The sequence below is a fragment of the Micropterus salmoides genome, unplaced genomic scaffold, assembly GCF_014851395.1.
Source record: "Micropterus salmoides isolate LMB-PRFRI ecotype aquatic unplaced genomic scaffold, ASM1485139v1 Ms_hic_scaffold_22, whole genome shotgun sequence".
NCBI classification, from domain to species: domain Eukaryota; kingdom Metazoa; phylum Chordata; class Actinopteri; order Centrarchiformes; family Centrarchidae; genus Micropterus; species Micropterus salmoides.
Window position 1 is genome coordinate 10836753 of NW_024041373.1, and position 13035 is coordinate 10849787.

Consider the following 13035-nt stretch of genomic DNA (forward strand, 5'->3'; position numbering starts at 1 on the left):
TGTTCAGTGTCTGTGTCGCAGTTTCTGTAGAAGTTGCAAAGACTGCAGGCAGGAAGTGAAGTCAATGATTGCTGTTGTGAGTAAGTTATAATTCACATAGTTTCAGATCCGGTGTGAATCAAACAGCAAACATATGCACTGCACGCTCATGTTAACACAGGCTGGTTCAGGATGGCTTTTAAAACTTTAAACTATCCTGCCTGGGTAAAAAGCTGTTTCAACTCTGCTGTGAAAAGAACAGTCTTGGACAGGAAGTATTACTACACAGCAACATCCACACAGTCATCATACTACAAAATGCAGGGTTATAAATTATCCCCATAGCACACACTACAGTAGCTCCAATTTGTTATGCTTTAGAAATACATGGCTAGTGTTTTATAAAGCATGTTAAGTGTGGCATTTGCTTAAAGCTTTAACCACAATCCGTTTTTAAGGTTGCATCAATGTGTTAGACACCAGGAAGTATGTTACAAGAGGTGGAGCTCGTTTGCAGGCTTTTTCAACAGCCATGTATGGTTTTGTTTCAGGCATGATCTGTGTGTTTTCCTCCGCCTCCCCCCAAACACACCCACAGCAATGTCTGTCTGGAAAAAAAAAAAAACACACCACAACAGAAATGGAAACTTAACTTTATTTATTATGTTATTAAGTGTAGTAATGTACCAAAATTAAACTAAACTCTCAGGTAGCGGCCACACCCAGAGTTCATGAAGACAGTTGAAATGTCACTGTCCAGGTTAGATTCAAACGGTAACGTGTCAGAGGCGGGTGCAGTGAACCTGAATGGCGGGAATGATCTTCTTCGGGGTGACAAGAAGGCCCTGCCCCAATGTGAGTGGTGTTCCGCATTTGGCTTAAAAACTGCCACGTTTGAGACTGCTCATTTGAGGTAGAAAGGTTGGTGTGGCTACACAATTGTGTTTTATGAATTTGGTTGACAACACTGCAGCACATGATATTTACTAAATATTTAACTAAAATGCCAGTAGGACATTTTGTTTCAGCAGTTCAAGTGCAATAGGAACAAATGAACATTCGGTCCACATGGACTGTCGAACAAAATGATTATATTTGGTAGAAAAATAAAAATGGCTCAATAGTTAGACCATGCATTTATTTCTTAGCCTAACATTTGTGTTGACTTTTGAACAAAAATGTTCAGTATTTGTTGAAATGTGCTCATTAACTTTCTTGCTAAGAGATGAAAAGATCATCACTTTCATGTCTTGATGGTAAAGTCACCTACCAGTACCCCTAAAGCTCACTAACATCTTTTTACTAAAAAAAAAAAAAAAAAGTACAAATAATGGTTTCACAAGGTTAATACGGGACTATTTCATGACAAGGACCAGTAACTTTGTCTGCTGGTTGCCTGGCCACTGGATTTTGCTACGTTTGGACAGAGGCAGGCTAGCTGATTTCCCTCGTTTCCATTATCAATGCTAAACAAAGCTAACTGACTGCTAGCTTTAGCAAACAAACATGAGTGTGGTATCAAAATTCTGACCTGACTCTCGCCAAGAAAGCAAATAAGGATATTTCCCCAAAGTCAAACCATTAACGGTAAAGCTGGTTGTGTTGCCACCGTAGAATAAAGGCATGAGTATAAAATCTGTTTGAAGAGGTGACTGCAGACAACGGCTTGTCTTGCATTTTTATATATTAAGCATGTATCATTGAGTCTAAACATTGATACCAAATTCACCTTGTGGTCCTTATGCCTGCAGTGATGGAATATGAGTGTAAAATTGGGGAAATTATGTAACTGTAAATTTAATACTACAGCTACCAGCTATTTTTAAACTGTTTTATAGACTCAAGAATTATTTATATTTCCAATGTACATGTTTATTATGGACAGAATCACTAGTACTTTGTTTAACTCAAGCAACATTTGAAAACTTGAGTTAAGCCCAAAGTCATCTGGCTAACCCAGTAAACCTGGCCAGGTCTGACAGACTTGCTGAAGGGAATGAGATTTCCTCATGGTATGCATGGATGTGTCCAGGCACCAATCCTCAGCTACCCATTAATTATAACTTTCATCCATACTTGATTTTTGAAGTGGTCCATCTTCACCAACAACAAATATGGGTTCTAAACGTAGATGACTGGTTTGCAAAAATAAAGTGAAAATCTCATGGCACTGATAGACCAGAGTACCAGGAACATTGTTGATCATGAAGTTAGTGGTTCCATAAATAATTATCTCAACACCATCGATTAGTTGGCTAAAGTTGATAATCTCACCTAACTAGAACAAACCAGAACTTTTACAATTGCTCTTAGCAAGGTGGAAAAAGAAAGACAGCACCGACGTGAACAATTTGCATTGAATTTATTTGACAATACTCAAGACAGTGCAACAACTGCTGCAATTTCAGTGTAACCTTGTTTTTTTTCTTTGTAAATGTATTCTTATTAAGTCTCCAAACTGTAACAGTCTAGGAAAAGAGATTTTAGTCATAACTTACAGGCCCTGTCATGTTGGCCTTGTAAACTCTAGGGTGTCCACTGGGATATTTTACAGGATAGTTGTATAAAGTGGACTTTATCCAATCCATAAAAGACAAATGGTGTGCACTGTAGTATGCAGGGATTCAAGCTATGCATGTACTAACACAGCAAATTACTGATTTGAGAAATAGAAAATGTACTAAGAGTTAAGTGACAGCCATACATTAATTATACTATTGTCCATGTCAAAATGAAAAAGATTACATCAGAACAAGACTGATTTCACAGTCAAACTGGTGTGACTCAGTTTAGTAGGGCACAATTATCAGGAGGTTTGTGTTACAAGAATCTAATCCCATCCAGAGCCCAACCCTTCCCTTTAAGCTTTGTTGAACCTATCCAAATAATCAGTCAATTTGGTAACTTTGCCATTATCCTCTCAAATGCCTTCAAATTGACCTTGTAATGAAGCAGGGATTTGAAACAGTGGTTTGTTTAATGCCCAGCACTCTACTTAATATCGTGGCCCTCAATTTTGATTACATTTTTTCCCAGTCTCTCTCCAAAAGCAGCCCTGTCGCCGCAGTCCGTTTTGTCATTCAGCTGCACCTCGTGTTTGATACCTGTAGAAGACATAAAAATTACTTAAAAAGTGAAGAGGGAACACCATTCAACTCAACTCTTGTTTTAAATGTCTGGGAGTATTTAATGTGATGAATTTTTTTTTTTTTTTTTAAAAACCTTTACCTGTCAGGATCTTCCTAAGGGCTTCTTTTGAGCTAGCATAGTTCATTTTTAGTTTGATGGGTGCTGTGTCAGGAGCCCTAAGAAGAGAAATCATTATTCCAGTGGCCCACACAGACTGTTTATGTAACGTGTACATTCATGCACACAAGAATATGCATCCTCAGAATAGGATTGGCTCTTGAACATCAGAATTTTATCATTACATTGCTAGTCTCTCTACAGCATGCAGATACATTTAAGAATAGATGAATTGCAATACAAGGACCTACCACAGGAAAAAGACCAGTTCTTCTTTTTTTTGATTCCTTGGTTTCAAAGTGGCAGTCATACAGTATGTAGCGGCACTCATCTGCTTTGAGCTGACTCAGGACGAACTTGTAGACATCATCCTCTTTCTCCAGATCTTTCTCACGGAAAATTTTCTCCACGTCAATGCAAGAGCCATCGATGTGGAATATCACCAATCTCATACGTTCCATCTGATTATCCTCAGTTTTCACTAGTTTCATGGCATTGTAGATTTCCTTCACTTGGTCAGCAACTTTTACTCCAGAGGCCTGTTTGAGAAAAAACACCAACACATTAGTATTTAGTACAAAAAAACAAGACAATGAAACCCATCACCTACAGCTCATAATTGACAGCGACATTTCATTAGATGTACTTCTTTGAAAGGTATTAACCCCCAAAATAAATTGCTAAATGTAAGTTAAATGTTATTGCAACTGTACAATTTTGTATTTTTGAATGATGAAACATGTCTTGATTTCATTCAAACAAAACAAAAAAAAGTGATAAAGCAGCTCTTTTGAGGACTTCTCCCTAACATTTGAATCAATGGTTTTAGTATGTTCTGCACAAAGTAAAGTTTTCCAGTTGAGTGTACAAATTCTTGTCAAATGAAAGCATGACTAGAGACAGTATCACGGTAAGAGCAGCTTGGTGAGATTTGGGCCTTAGCTCATATTTGAGCAGACAGTGTTCACACACAAAGCAGAACTAAAAAGGATGAAGAAACAGGAAGTTCTTCAAAACTAGACTTTGGAGAGACATGTTAACGCTATTCAGGCAATTCAGTGTGCAAATATCCTTCTAGCTTTTCAGCAGTAACATGCCGTGGGTGTAGCTTCAGTATGAATCCAAGGCTTTGGCTCTGTCACATTCCAGTCATTGTGGAACAAGTTAGCACAAGAAAGACCGCCCCAAGGGATTCTCTCAGAACAAGTTTGAAGCACGAACAAAGCTCCCTCCATTTTGGAGGCAAAACCACACCTTGAACAAACCCTTTTAGACACCAAACTCTGCAAACTATTTTTTCAAGGAAACTTCAAATGAAAATCTTACACTCTAGATATACTGACAACCAGGCTTCACTGAGGTTACACATTCTGTTACATATAGTGTTAAAATGAGGATATGGCATTCAAAGTTTCATCAGCTCTGGTTTACATATCCTGGGGGGCACGCAAACCACAGAGAAGTTTTTAACAGACACAGCACAAGTTAATCCAGTCAAATTGTTTGTGAAAGCTACTCACCATTTTGCTTCTGATGTGTGAAGGAAACAGGCAGCAGAGAAAAAATGGCAGCAGCAGTCAAAATGCTGAAGGGTCATAAGGAAGGAGAGCAGGTTGACTCATAGAGGAGGAGCCGGGGTAAATGAGCACACCTCCAAAAATAGTCCCACCCCCCTCTTCCCAGGTGTGACAGTTTCAGCTGCAACCTCCCAATTTGCATTTAATCACATTACATTTGAATCCTAAATCACAATGGATATATGTGCTTCAAAGTTTGACACAATATAAATATTTTTGTCACCCATCCCTTGTCTTCTTAAGTTTGGTAGAGGTAGAGATCTTAATTTTTAAGAAAAACCCCAGGTGTGTCTGAGCCAGTTAAGGGTGGGAGCGGCACACATAACACCCTTATATGGAGAACAAACCTGTCCACATATTTAACTCATCTACTGCTGAGACACAGTTCAGTGGCCTTATAAGGTAAAAGGTAGGATGAGTGTACAGATATGTTGAAAGGATTTATCTATCTACCCACAGAAAGTGAGGTGTTACACCTTCATTAGATTCCTATAGTTATAGTCAATAGATGTACAAAAACATGATTGGTTTAAATCCAATCCAGTTCTATACTTAACACAGCAAACATTACACATATTTACCAACTAAAATGATCCCTCTGTATGATATAAACTTCATGACATGAAAGTCACGTTCTGTGGAGACTGATGAGTCAGTGCAGTTTCTATGACTCACAAAAAGTGACTCTGGTGCACTCAAAATTACAGCACAGACTTGGTGCCGGAGGCCTGAAGTCATATACATATATATATAAAAGGAGTATAATTAAACATACATGACATGTTGGTGCAAGGGTATTTGAGAACAGCTGGATTCAAAGAGTAAATACAAGGGTTTGATCCAAGTCAGATGTTCAAAAAAAAAAAAAACAAGAAAGAAAAAGCATTTTAAAGGTTCCGCTCATAAACCTACATGGCTCTCTGTAAAGTCCAGAGGTGTAGCTAGGTATTAGGGGCCCAGTTCACGGGAGGGGAACCATGGTCCCCTACCACTTTACTCTTGTCCCACACCATGCCCTTCCCAGTGGTGGAAAGTACATTTACTCAAGTACTGTCTACAGTGGTTTGGTTTACTTCACTGACTACTATTTTTTGCTGCTTCATACATACAATATTGTGAGATTTTACAATATTTAGGGATCCCAAACACAGTGTGTAATGTAATGCAGCCGTCTGCTGTAACATCATGCCAATACAACTACCGATGACAAAAATAAGAAATTTCCTGTGTAAACTACTTAGCTGCCTTATTGGCATGCATCTTTGTTTACATGATAGACATAGTTTAGGTCTTTCATTCAAAACTCTCCTTATGAGAGAGAATTTAGTTCAGTATAAACTCTTTCTCCACAATGACTATTTTTAAATACAGATACTCTGTTTCAGCATCTCGGTGGCTTTGCTTCCTTTGTGTGGATTAGTGGTCAGAGTCCCACCCCACATCCGGGACTAGCTTCTGTTCCAAAAAGCAGGGTGCCTAAATGTCAGCATGTCATATTTTGCCTGCTAACACATACTTTGCAAGCACTGGAATCTGAGTGAGAAAAACAGATATATAATTTTTCTATGTTAAATAGTTGACAGTATGATGGAGTCAGCTGCAGAAAGCTCTCTTTTATGGTGGCTTGAGGGTTGCTTTTTTAGGTTTATCATCAGCTTTGGTAAGGCCTGCCTACCAGAGCTAATGGCTGCCAGCAGCAACTTTTCACACTAGTAAAAAGGGGAAATACAACCCTGAACCACACAGCAGGAAATGGCTGCTGCATAACTCTGTCAGTTGAAAACTTCATGCTGCTGCAAGCACATTGCAAGTTTGGCTACAACCCAGTCAGTGATGTCAAAGCAGCAAACTCAAATCTATGAGAACCCTGACATCTACTGGTACATTACAGGTAGGGAATTGGCCATCTGTGTTTGGGTTATGTTACATCTGTTATGCTAAATCAATTAGAATAGTTTATGAATAATGTCCTACATGTTGCATTTTTAAATTATATATACAAATATTGATACGAAATATCTTATAAAAGGCTTCCTTTGCATAATATATAGAAACTCATCTGGATGCACTGATGGATAGTCTAGATAATTTCTAACGGTGCATGGAGCTGTGATGCAGCCAAGATCACTTTGGTGGCTGATTCTGCTGAGTTTAAGGGTTGTATTTTTTGTCCTTATTTTAAATTTAGGAATTACTGAGGCTTCACTTAAGAATTAGACTTGTTATTGTTGTATGAAGTTGTGGTTATGTAGCCAACTGTTTCTTGGCCAAGGGCAGTGGTCATTTCATTTTTGGTCTAATTTTTACACCTTGGTTTTTGTACAGATTTAACAAATGAGATATAATGTGTTAATTACTGAGCTTTAGAGGTGCTGCTGTGCTGGTAGGTGGATTGTGATACCGGTTTGGACAGAACCCCTGAAACCTACTGGTCTCTTGAAAATGAATAAATCACATTGGCTGTGAGTGTAAGGTGCACATAAATGCAGGTAGTGAACTTATCTGAAAGAGGAGAAAGAAATAATGTCCTTTTTTGTTAAAATATGAATATCAATATTAAGCATATACAAAAGAATATATACACTACATTTTTTTTAAATGAAGGAAACACTTAAATGATACATCAGATCTTGATGAACAAAATTGTTCAAAGTTCAAAATCTTTACTGTACATTGCATAATTCATTGAGAACACAATGACGTAACAAAAGTCAATGGAAACCAAAATCACAAATTGGGGTGTGGATTCAAAATCACACTGAAAATCACATTTTTATCTCAGGCTGATCCAACTTGCGTGACTTTCATCACGGCAACTCATAATATAACTCAGTAGGGTGCATGCATGGCCCCTACGTGTGTCATCCAGGAACTGCCTATGCACTCTGGCCACAGGAGGCCAGGCATTGTCCTGCACCAGAAAGAGCCCAGGGCCCACTACACCAGCGAAAGTTCTGATAATGTCTGAGGATTTTATCCTGGTACCTCACAGCAGTCAGGGTGCCATTGGCAAGCATGTAGAGGTCTTTGCGACCCTCCAAGGATATGCCTCCCCAGACCATCACTGACCCACCGCCAAACCGGTCATGCTGGATGATGTTGCAGGCAGCATAATGTTCACCACGGCGTCACCAGACTCTTTCAGGTCTGTCACATGTGCTCAGTGTGAACATGTTCTCATCTGTGAAGAGAACAGGGTGCCAATGGTGGACAGTTTGGTCAGAAACATGCGCACCAGTAGCCCGCTGGAGGTAATTTTGTAGGGCTCTGGCAGTGCTTCTCCTGTTCCTCTTTGTACAAAGGAGCAGATACCAGTGCTGCTACTGCTGGATTGATGCCCTTCTATGACCTTGTCCAGCTCTCCTCATGTAGCAGCTGTCTCCTGGTATCTCCTCCAAGCTCTAGAGACTGTGCTGGGAGGCACAACAAACCTTCTTGCAGTGCCATCCTGGAGGAGCTGGAATACCTGGGCAAACCTGAATACCATGTTTATCAATTCAATTTGATAGTATGAAATTGTACTTACTTGTAAAAGGAACCTACTGGGAATCAGCCAGATTCACAGAGAACACTCCCACATAAAAGGGCTCAAAGGTAGAGAGGATAAATAGGTATTCTCCATGGGGAAGACAGAAGTGGTAGAACACCTCTCGCAGACTGACGAAGGTCTCGGAGCACACTGCTGAACAGTTTTTCTTCTGGTGCACTCGCATTTTGCCAGAGTATTGGAAACTTACACACATGCAGTACGGTCACATGAGGGCGCCCTATACCTTCCCTCTGACCTCCCATTTTTAAAATATTGTGTATATGGGTTAATGTCCACTATTTTATTATAAATGCAATTCAGGAATTCTTCACATCTCTCTGGAGTGGATTCAGCTGGCTGGCTAAGTGGGGGACCAATCTGGGATGGAGAGGAACATGGTGAGGTCAACACTACCAGATGCCACGAGGATACCAACATCAATATATGAGAGTGAAACAAGAACATCAAACAAACATCAATGGAGCTTCCCAGACGATTTTGAAGAGCGGATCTGCCTTGTCTCCAGTGAAGTCCTCGAAACCCTTGAGCTTTGCAGAATCCATTTACCCTAAAGAAAAAAGGAGTTCATGACTACACCAGAAAAAGACATACTGACACAAACAGAAAGGAGTCCAGATGTTAACTTATTCCACACTTGGCTTGGTGTGCTCTAAGACCATGAGCCCTCTGCGTAGTGAACATACAGCAGCTTTTAATCTCTGATAGCAGCCATCAACCACCACATACACCCACTACCTAAACTGCCAGAATCAAGAGCCACGTACACAAAAGACACAATTCAAATCAAGTCTGTGTGTGCCGCTCTAAAAGAATGAGGATGTGGTGTGTGCTAATGTACTGTAAAAGATGCCAGTGTGGGTCTCCTCAAAGATTTAGTCATGAGAGATGACAACACGAGACAAAACCTATTTGTTGAGAGTCAAGAATGCGAGAGCTCCCAGGAGCCAGCAGTCACCTTAGCACAAGTTATTATAGTTAAAATAAAGGGAACTCCTGTATAACACCCAGAAGATTTCAAGTTCTCACGTGTTCGTTTAATTTTGGCATTATGACACATGTCCAAAACAAAGTAGTTATGCAGTTTGTTTGCACACACACACCTCAGTTGTGCAAAGCAATGGGTATTATCTCGTCTTTATTTGATCATCAGCAACAAACAACTCATTCTCACCCACATATGTGTGAATATAATGAGTTTTATTTCAGTGGTATGGGGTTACAAAAATACTAGCAAAAACACTTTCCAGAGGTGAAACTACTGTAAGTAAGATGATAGTGAAACACCGAGTGACAATGTCAGAGGATTCAACGTGGCCGTCGTTCAACTGTGACGGTTAGCAGATGTGAGAAGATAAGCATGCAAAGGCATTCATTCAAATTGAGGATGCATTGATGCTTTGTAAAAGAATGTTAATATCTAAATGTGCCATCATAATTCATTTGAATGGAATATGATAGGAAAATAAAAGCTATTTCTGTTTCATAAGAACTTGCAAGAATTAAGAATGCTCCAGGAGTTGGGTGACCATTCGGATATGTCTTCTTTTTGGGAGCTAAAAAATGCGTTCAGCTGGGATTTCTAATTGAATATTATTACACATTGCCACAATGCCACGCATTACTTTAGCCCCCCCCCAGTACCAACCTTCCACCCACAGAAAACAACAGACTAAGTAATTGTGTAAAGCAAAATGTTGACAAGTCAACCTCAACAATTTGGTATGTGGATAAGCAGGAACAAGCTTACTCATAGCAGCAATTATCTATTAATTACAAAGTATGAATCATGGTGTTACAAAAATGGTTTACAGTTTTTCTCGATTGCTTAAACACTATAACCAGGCTTTTGAACTACAATTTAATAACCGTAATGCCATTTATCAAAAAGCACACCCATTTCCCCAAACTATAAATGCTATTCCCCTGTGTGGACACATGATTCAGATTTGTTAAACTGTCACTGCCAGGGACGTGCACAGACATTTTGGTGGGCAGGGGCTCAACTGAAAAAAAGGGCACTTCTCATAATTATTTGTTCATTTTCTTTAAACAAAACATTTAATATAACACAACTCTGACTTCCTTCCAATTTATTTTAATTCCCTCACTCTCATGCAGTTGTTTATTGCTCAACATTATAATTCATAATTCATTAATTATAACATTTTAATTATTTTGGTGTTATTGGAATACATAACACTATAAAATCAACAAAAAATATTCACACTAAACTGTGGCATTGGGTTGCACACATTTAAGTAAATGTTATTTAAATACTTTTACTTTTTGTTTCACAAGCCAAATATATGCCAAATGAGTAAATATAAACTTCAGCTTCAGACATCCAAGCAACAGAATACTGAATTGCCTGAATAGATTAATGTATTAATCAAATGCATTATTATTGTTACTATTATATTACACTTATCACGCACACACACACACACACACACACACACACACACTAACTGATGGTGACATGGACATTTGGAGGAGGGCTGTCTGTATCATAAAGATCTATCAGCTACAACAAACTAATGGAATGGATAGTTATTAGATGAGGAGCCTACAATCAAAACTATGTTTAAGGCACTTTTTTTTCATGGAGTGGTCAATTTTGAGACTTTGGTCTATTTTGTGTCCATGTCTTCTTTTACTCTAATAGAAAGAAAACTTCAAGAATACACATTTAGATGGTGTTGTGATGTGCTACCTTCCGTCTGCTTGCATCTGTAGATTTTTTCTAAATTAACCAAAGCAAGCTAATCTGCATATTTAAACAGAACATTTCAGAGGAAATACTCTTGATGTAAGTCATTAACTTTTGTTTATCCTATTCACCTGCAGTGCCTTGTCAAACGTATGCAAATTGGTGCATTTTAATTATTTAATGCCTAATTTGCATATCAACGTAGCGGTTGTGATGACTTTATTAGATACAAATGTTACTGTATTCACCTGTAGTGTCTCTATTAGTCTGCATTAGCCTGTATGGCCATGACATAACCCATTGCATTAGCTGTACTTCAGCTAATGTGTTACATTTGCATGTTAGCAAGACAGAGGCCTATATTTGCCTTTTGTCTTTTGTTTAATTAGCGGTAAACTCGAGGCACTGGTAGTTTAGTCTTTTGTTCATCACCACTCACCTCCACACAAGCCAAGAAAAACACTGCTGGGAGAGGCTGCTGTCTGTCTGAGTGCTGCGCTGCTGCAGGGAGACGCAGAGCGAGGAAAGGGAGAGAGGGGGCATGGAACTCCACAAAGTCTCATCTTCCGACCTGATATTTATTTATTTAATAAATATATTTGTTTGACAGGGAAGTTGTGTGCAAACAGGAATAAATATACTCTATGTTCATTTATTTAAAAAAAAGGCACTTTCTCTTGAGGAAGAAAAAGGGCAGGTGCCATAGCCCCTTTTTATGTCTATGTGCCTGGTCACTGCAAAACTCTACACACAAATCACTTCATTTCTCATTGCCACTATGTGGTGTTAAGTTGTTCACTCAAGTCAGCATAGCTTGAGCTCAATTAGCACACAACTACCCAGGTGGAAACACAAAGAGTAATAATTGATCAGGCATATATCAGAACCCTCAATAGACAGATAGATAAAAGGACCGGTTCATCCAGTTTTGGAACAATGGATCCAGAGATGTAAAGGAAGAGGTGAAGGAAGAGGAAGATTAGGAGGTGGAGAGGAGCAAGAGGTATAGGAGGAGGTGGAGGACGAGATTCTCTGGCCTGTCCCAGACCAAATACGGGATGCTGGTACACAAAGATTGTTATTGTTGTTTGGTGTATTGTATTGTACAATACACTAAGGAATAAAAAATGTGCAAATGTCACGAACCCCCGGTCGTGACCCTGGCCTGCCTGTTGCTCTGAGGCTGCTGGTGGGCGTGGTGGTCTGAGCTCCAGGTTTTCCCACCTGAAGCACATCCGCAATCAGCACATCAGGGCCTCCGCCTGCAATCAACACACCTTTAAGAGACCAGCCAACCTTCCAGTCCCCACCGGATCGTTGTACCTCACTGTACGAGCACGCCAGCCAGTTTGTTTGTCCTAAGTATCAGTATCTTGTCTGACCCCTTGTACTAGTATTTAACTACTCTCGCTGTCTCGACCTCAGGACACCTGCACACGCACCACGCGGATTCCCTCCTGTGCCCCGGAATCATCGAAGCTCGGGGACCAGAACCACATGCCCTCGGAACGACCACCTCAACCCAACCTCTCCCGGGTCACCCTTGTGCACAATAAACCACTTCTGTTCATTCTCTAAGTCTGCGTTTGAGTTTCTGGCCCCCAGTCCTGACAGCAAATGTATACATTTGTTGTGTCTTTTGTTGTGTTCATCATGTGAAAAGGTTTTTGAGGGGGGTGAACCACAAGCAACATTACTTATAACCCCCGCTTATCCTGCATACAGGGTTGCGGGGGGCTGGAGCCAATCCCAGCTGACATCGGGCAAAATGCGGGGTATACCCTGGACAGGTCGCCAATCCATTGCACGGCCGTTTTTTGTAGTATTGTTTGGAATTTATCTCACTAGTGTGTAAGACTGTGTTATAGTGTTTGTTTTTTAGGGGTTGTGTGTCATGGGTGTCTGAGGGTAAAGTTTGTTTTTCTGCAAGATTGAACTGCTTACACACAAAATCTTTACATATCACACAATTT

General features: G+C 39.8%; 1 protein-coding gene and 1 long non-coding RNA gene across 2 annotated transcripts; one reads left to right on the forward strand and one right to left on the reverse strand.

Moving 5' to 3' along the window:
- Window positions 1-2324: 2324 nt before the first annotated feature.
- cfl1l (cofilin 1 (non-muscle), like) lies at window positions 2325-4899 on the reverse strand. Its single transcript, XM_038736889.1, is given in 5 exon segments — window positions 2325-3083; window positions 3208-3284; window positions 3477-3505; window positions 3507-3764; window positions 4746-4899. Coding segments are annotated over 5 exon segments (480 nt in total). The 5' UTR covers window positions 4749-4899; the 3' UTR covers window positions 2325-2970.
- Window positions 4900-12056: 7157 nt separating this feature from the next.
- LOC119917735 lies at window positions 12057-12640 on the forward strand. The gene is made up of 2 exons (XR_005447322.1): window positions 12057-12391; window positions 12488-12640. It is a non-coding gene; the product is annotated as an uncharacterized LOC119917735 (long non-coding RNA).
- The last annotated feature ends 395 nt before the right edge of the window (window positions 12641-13035 follow it).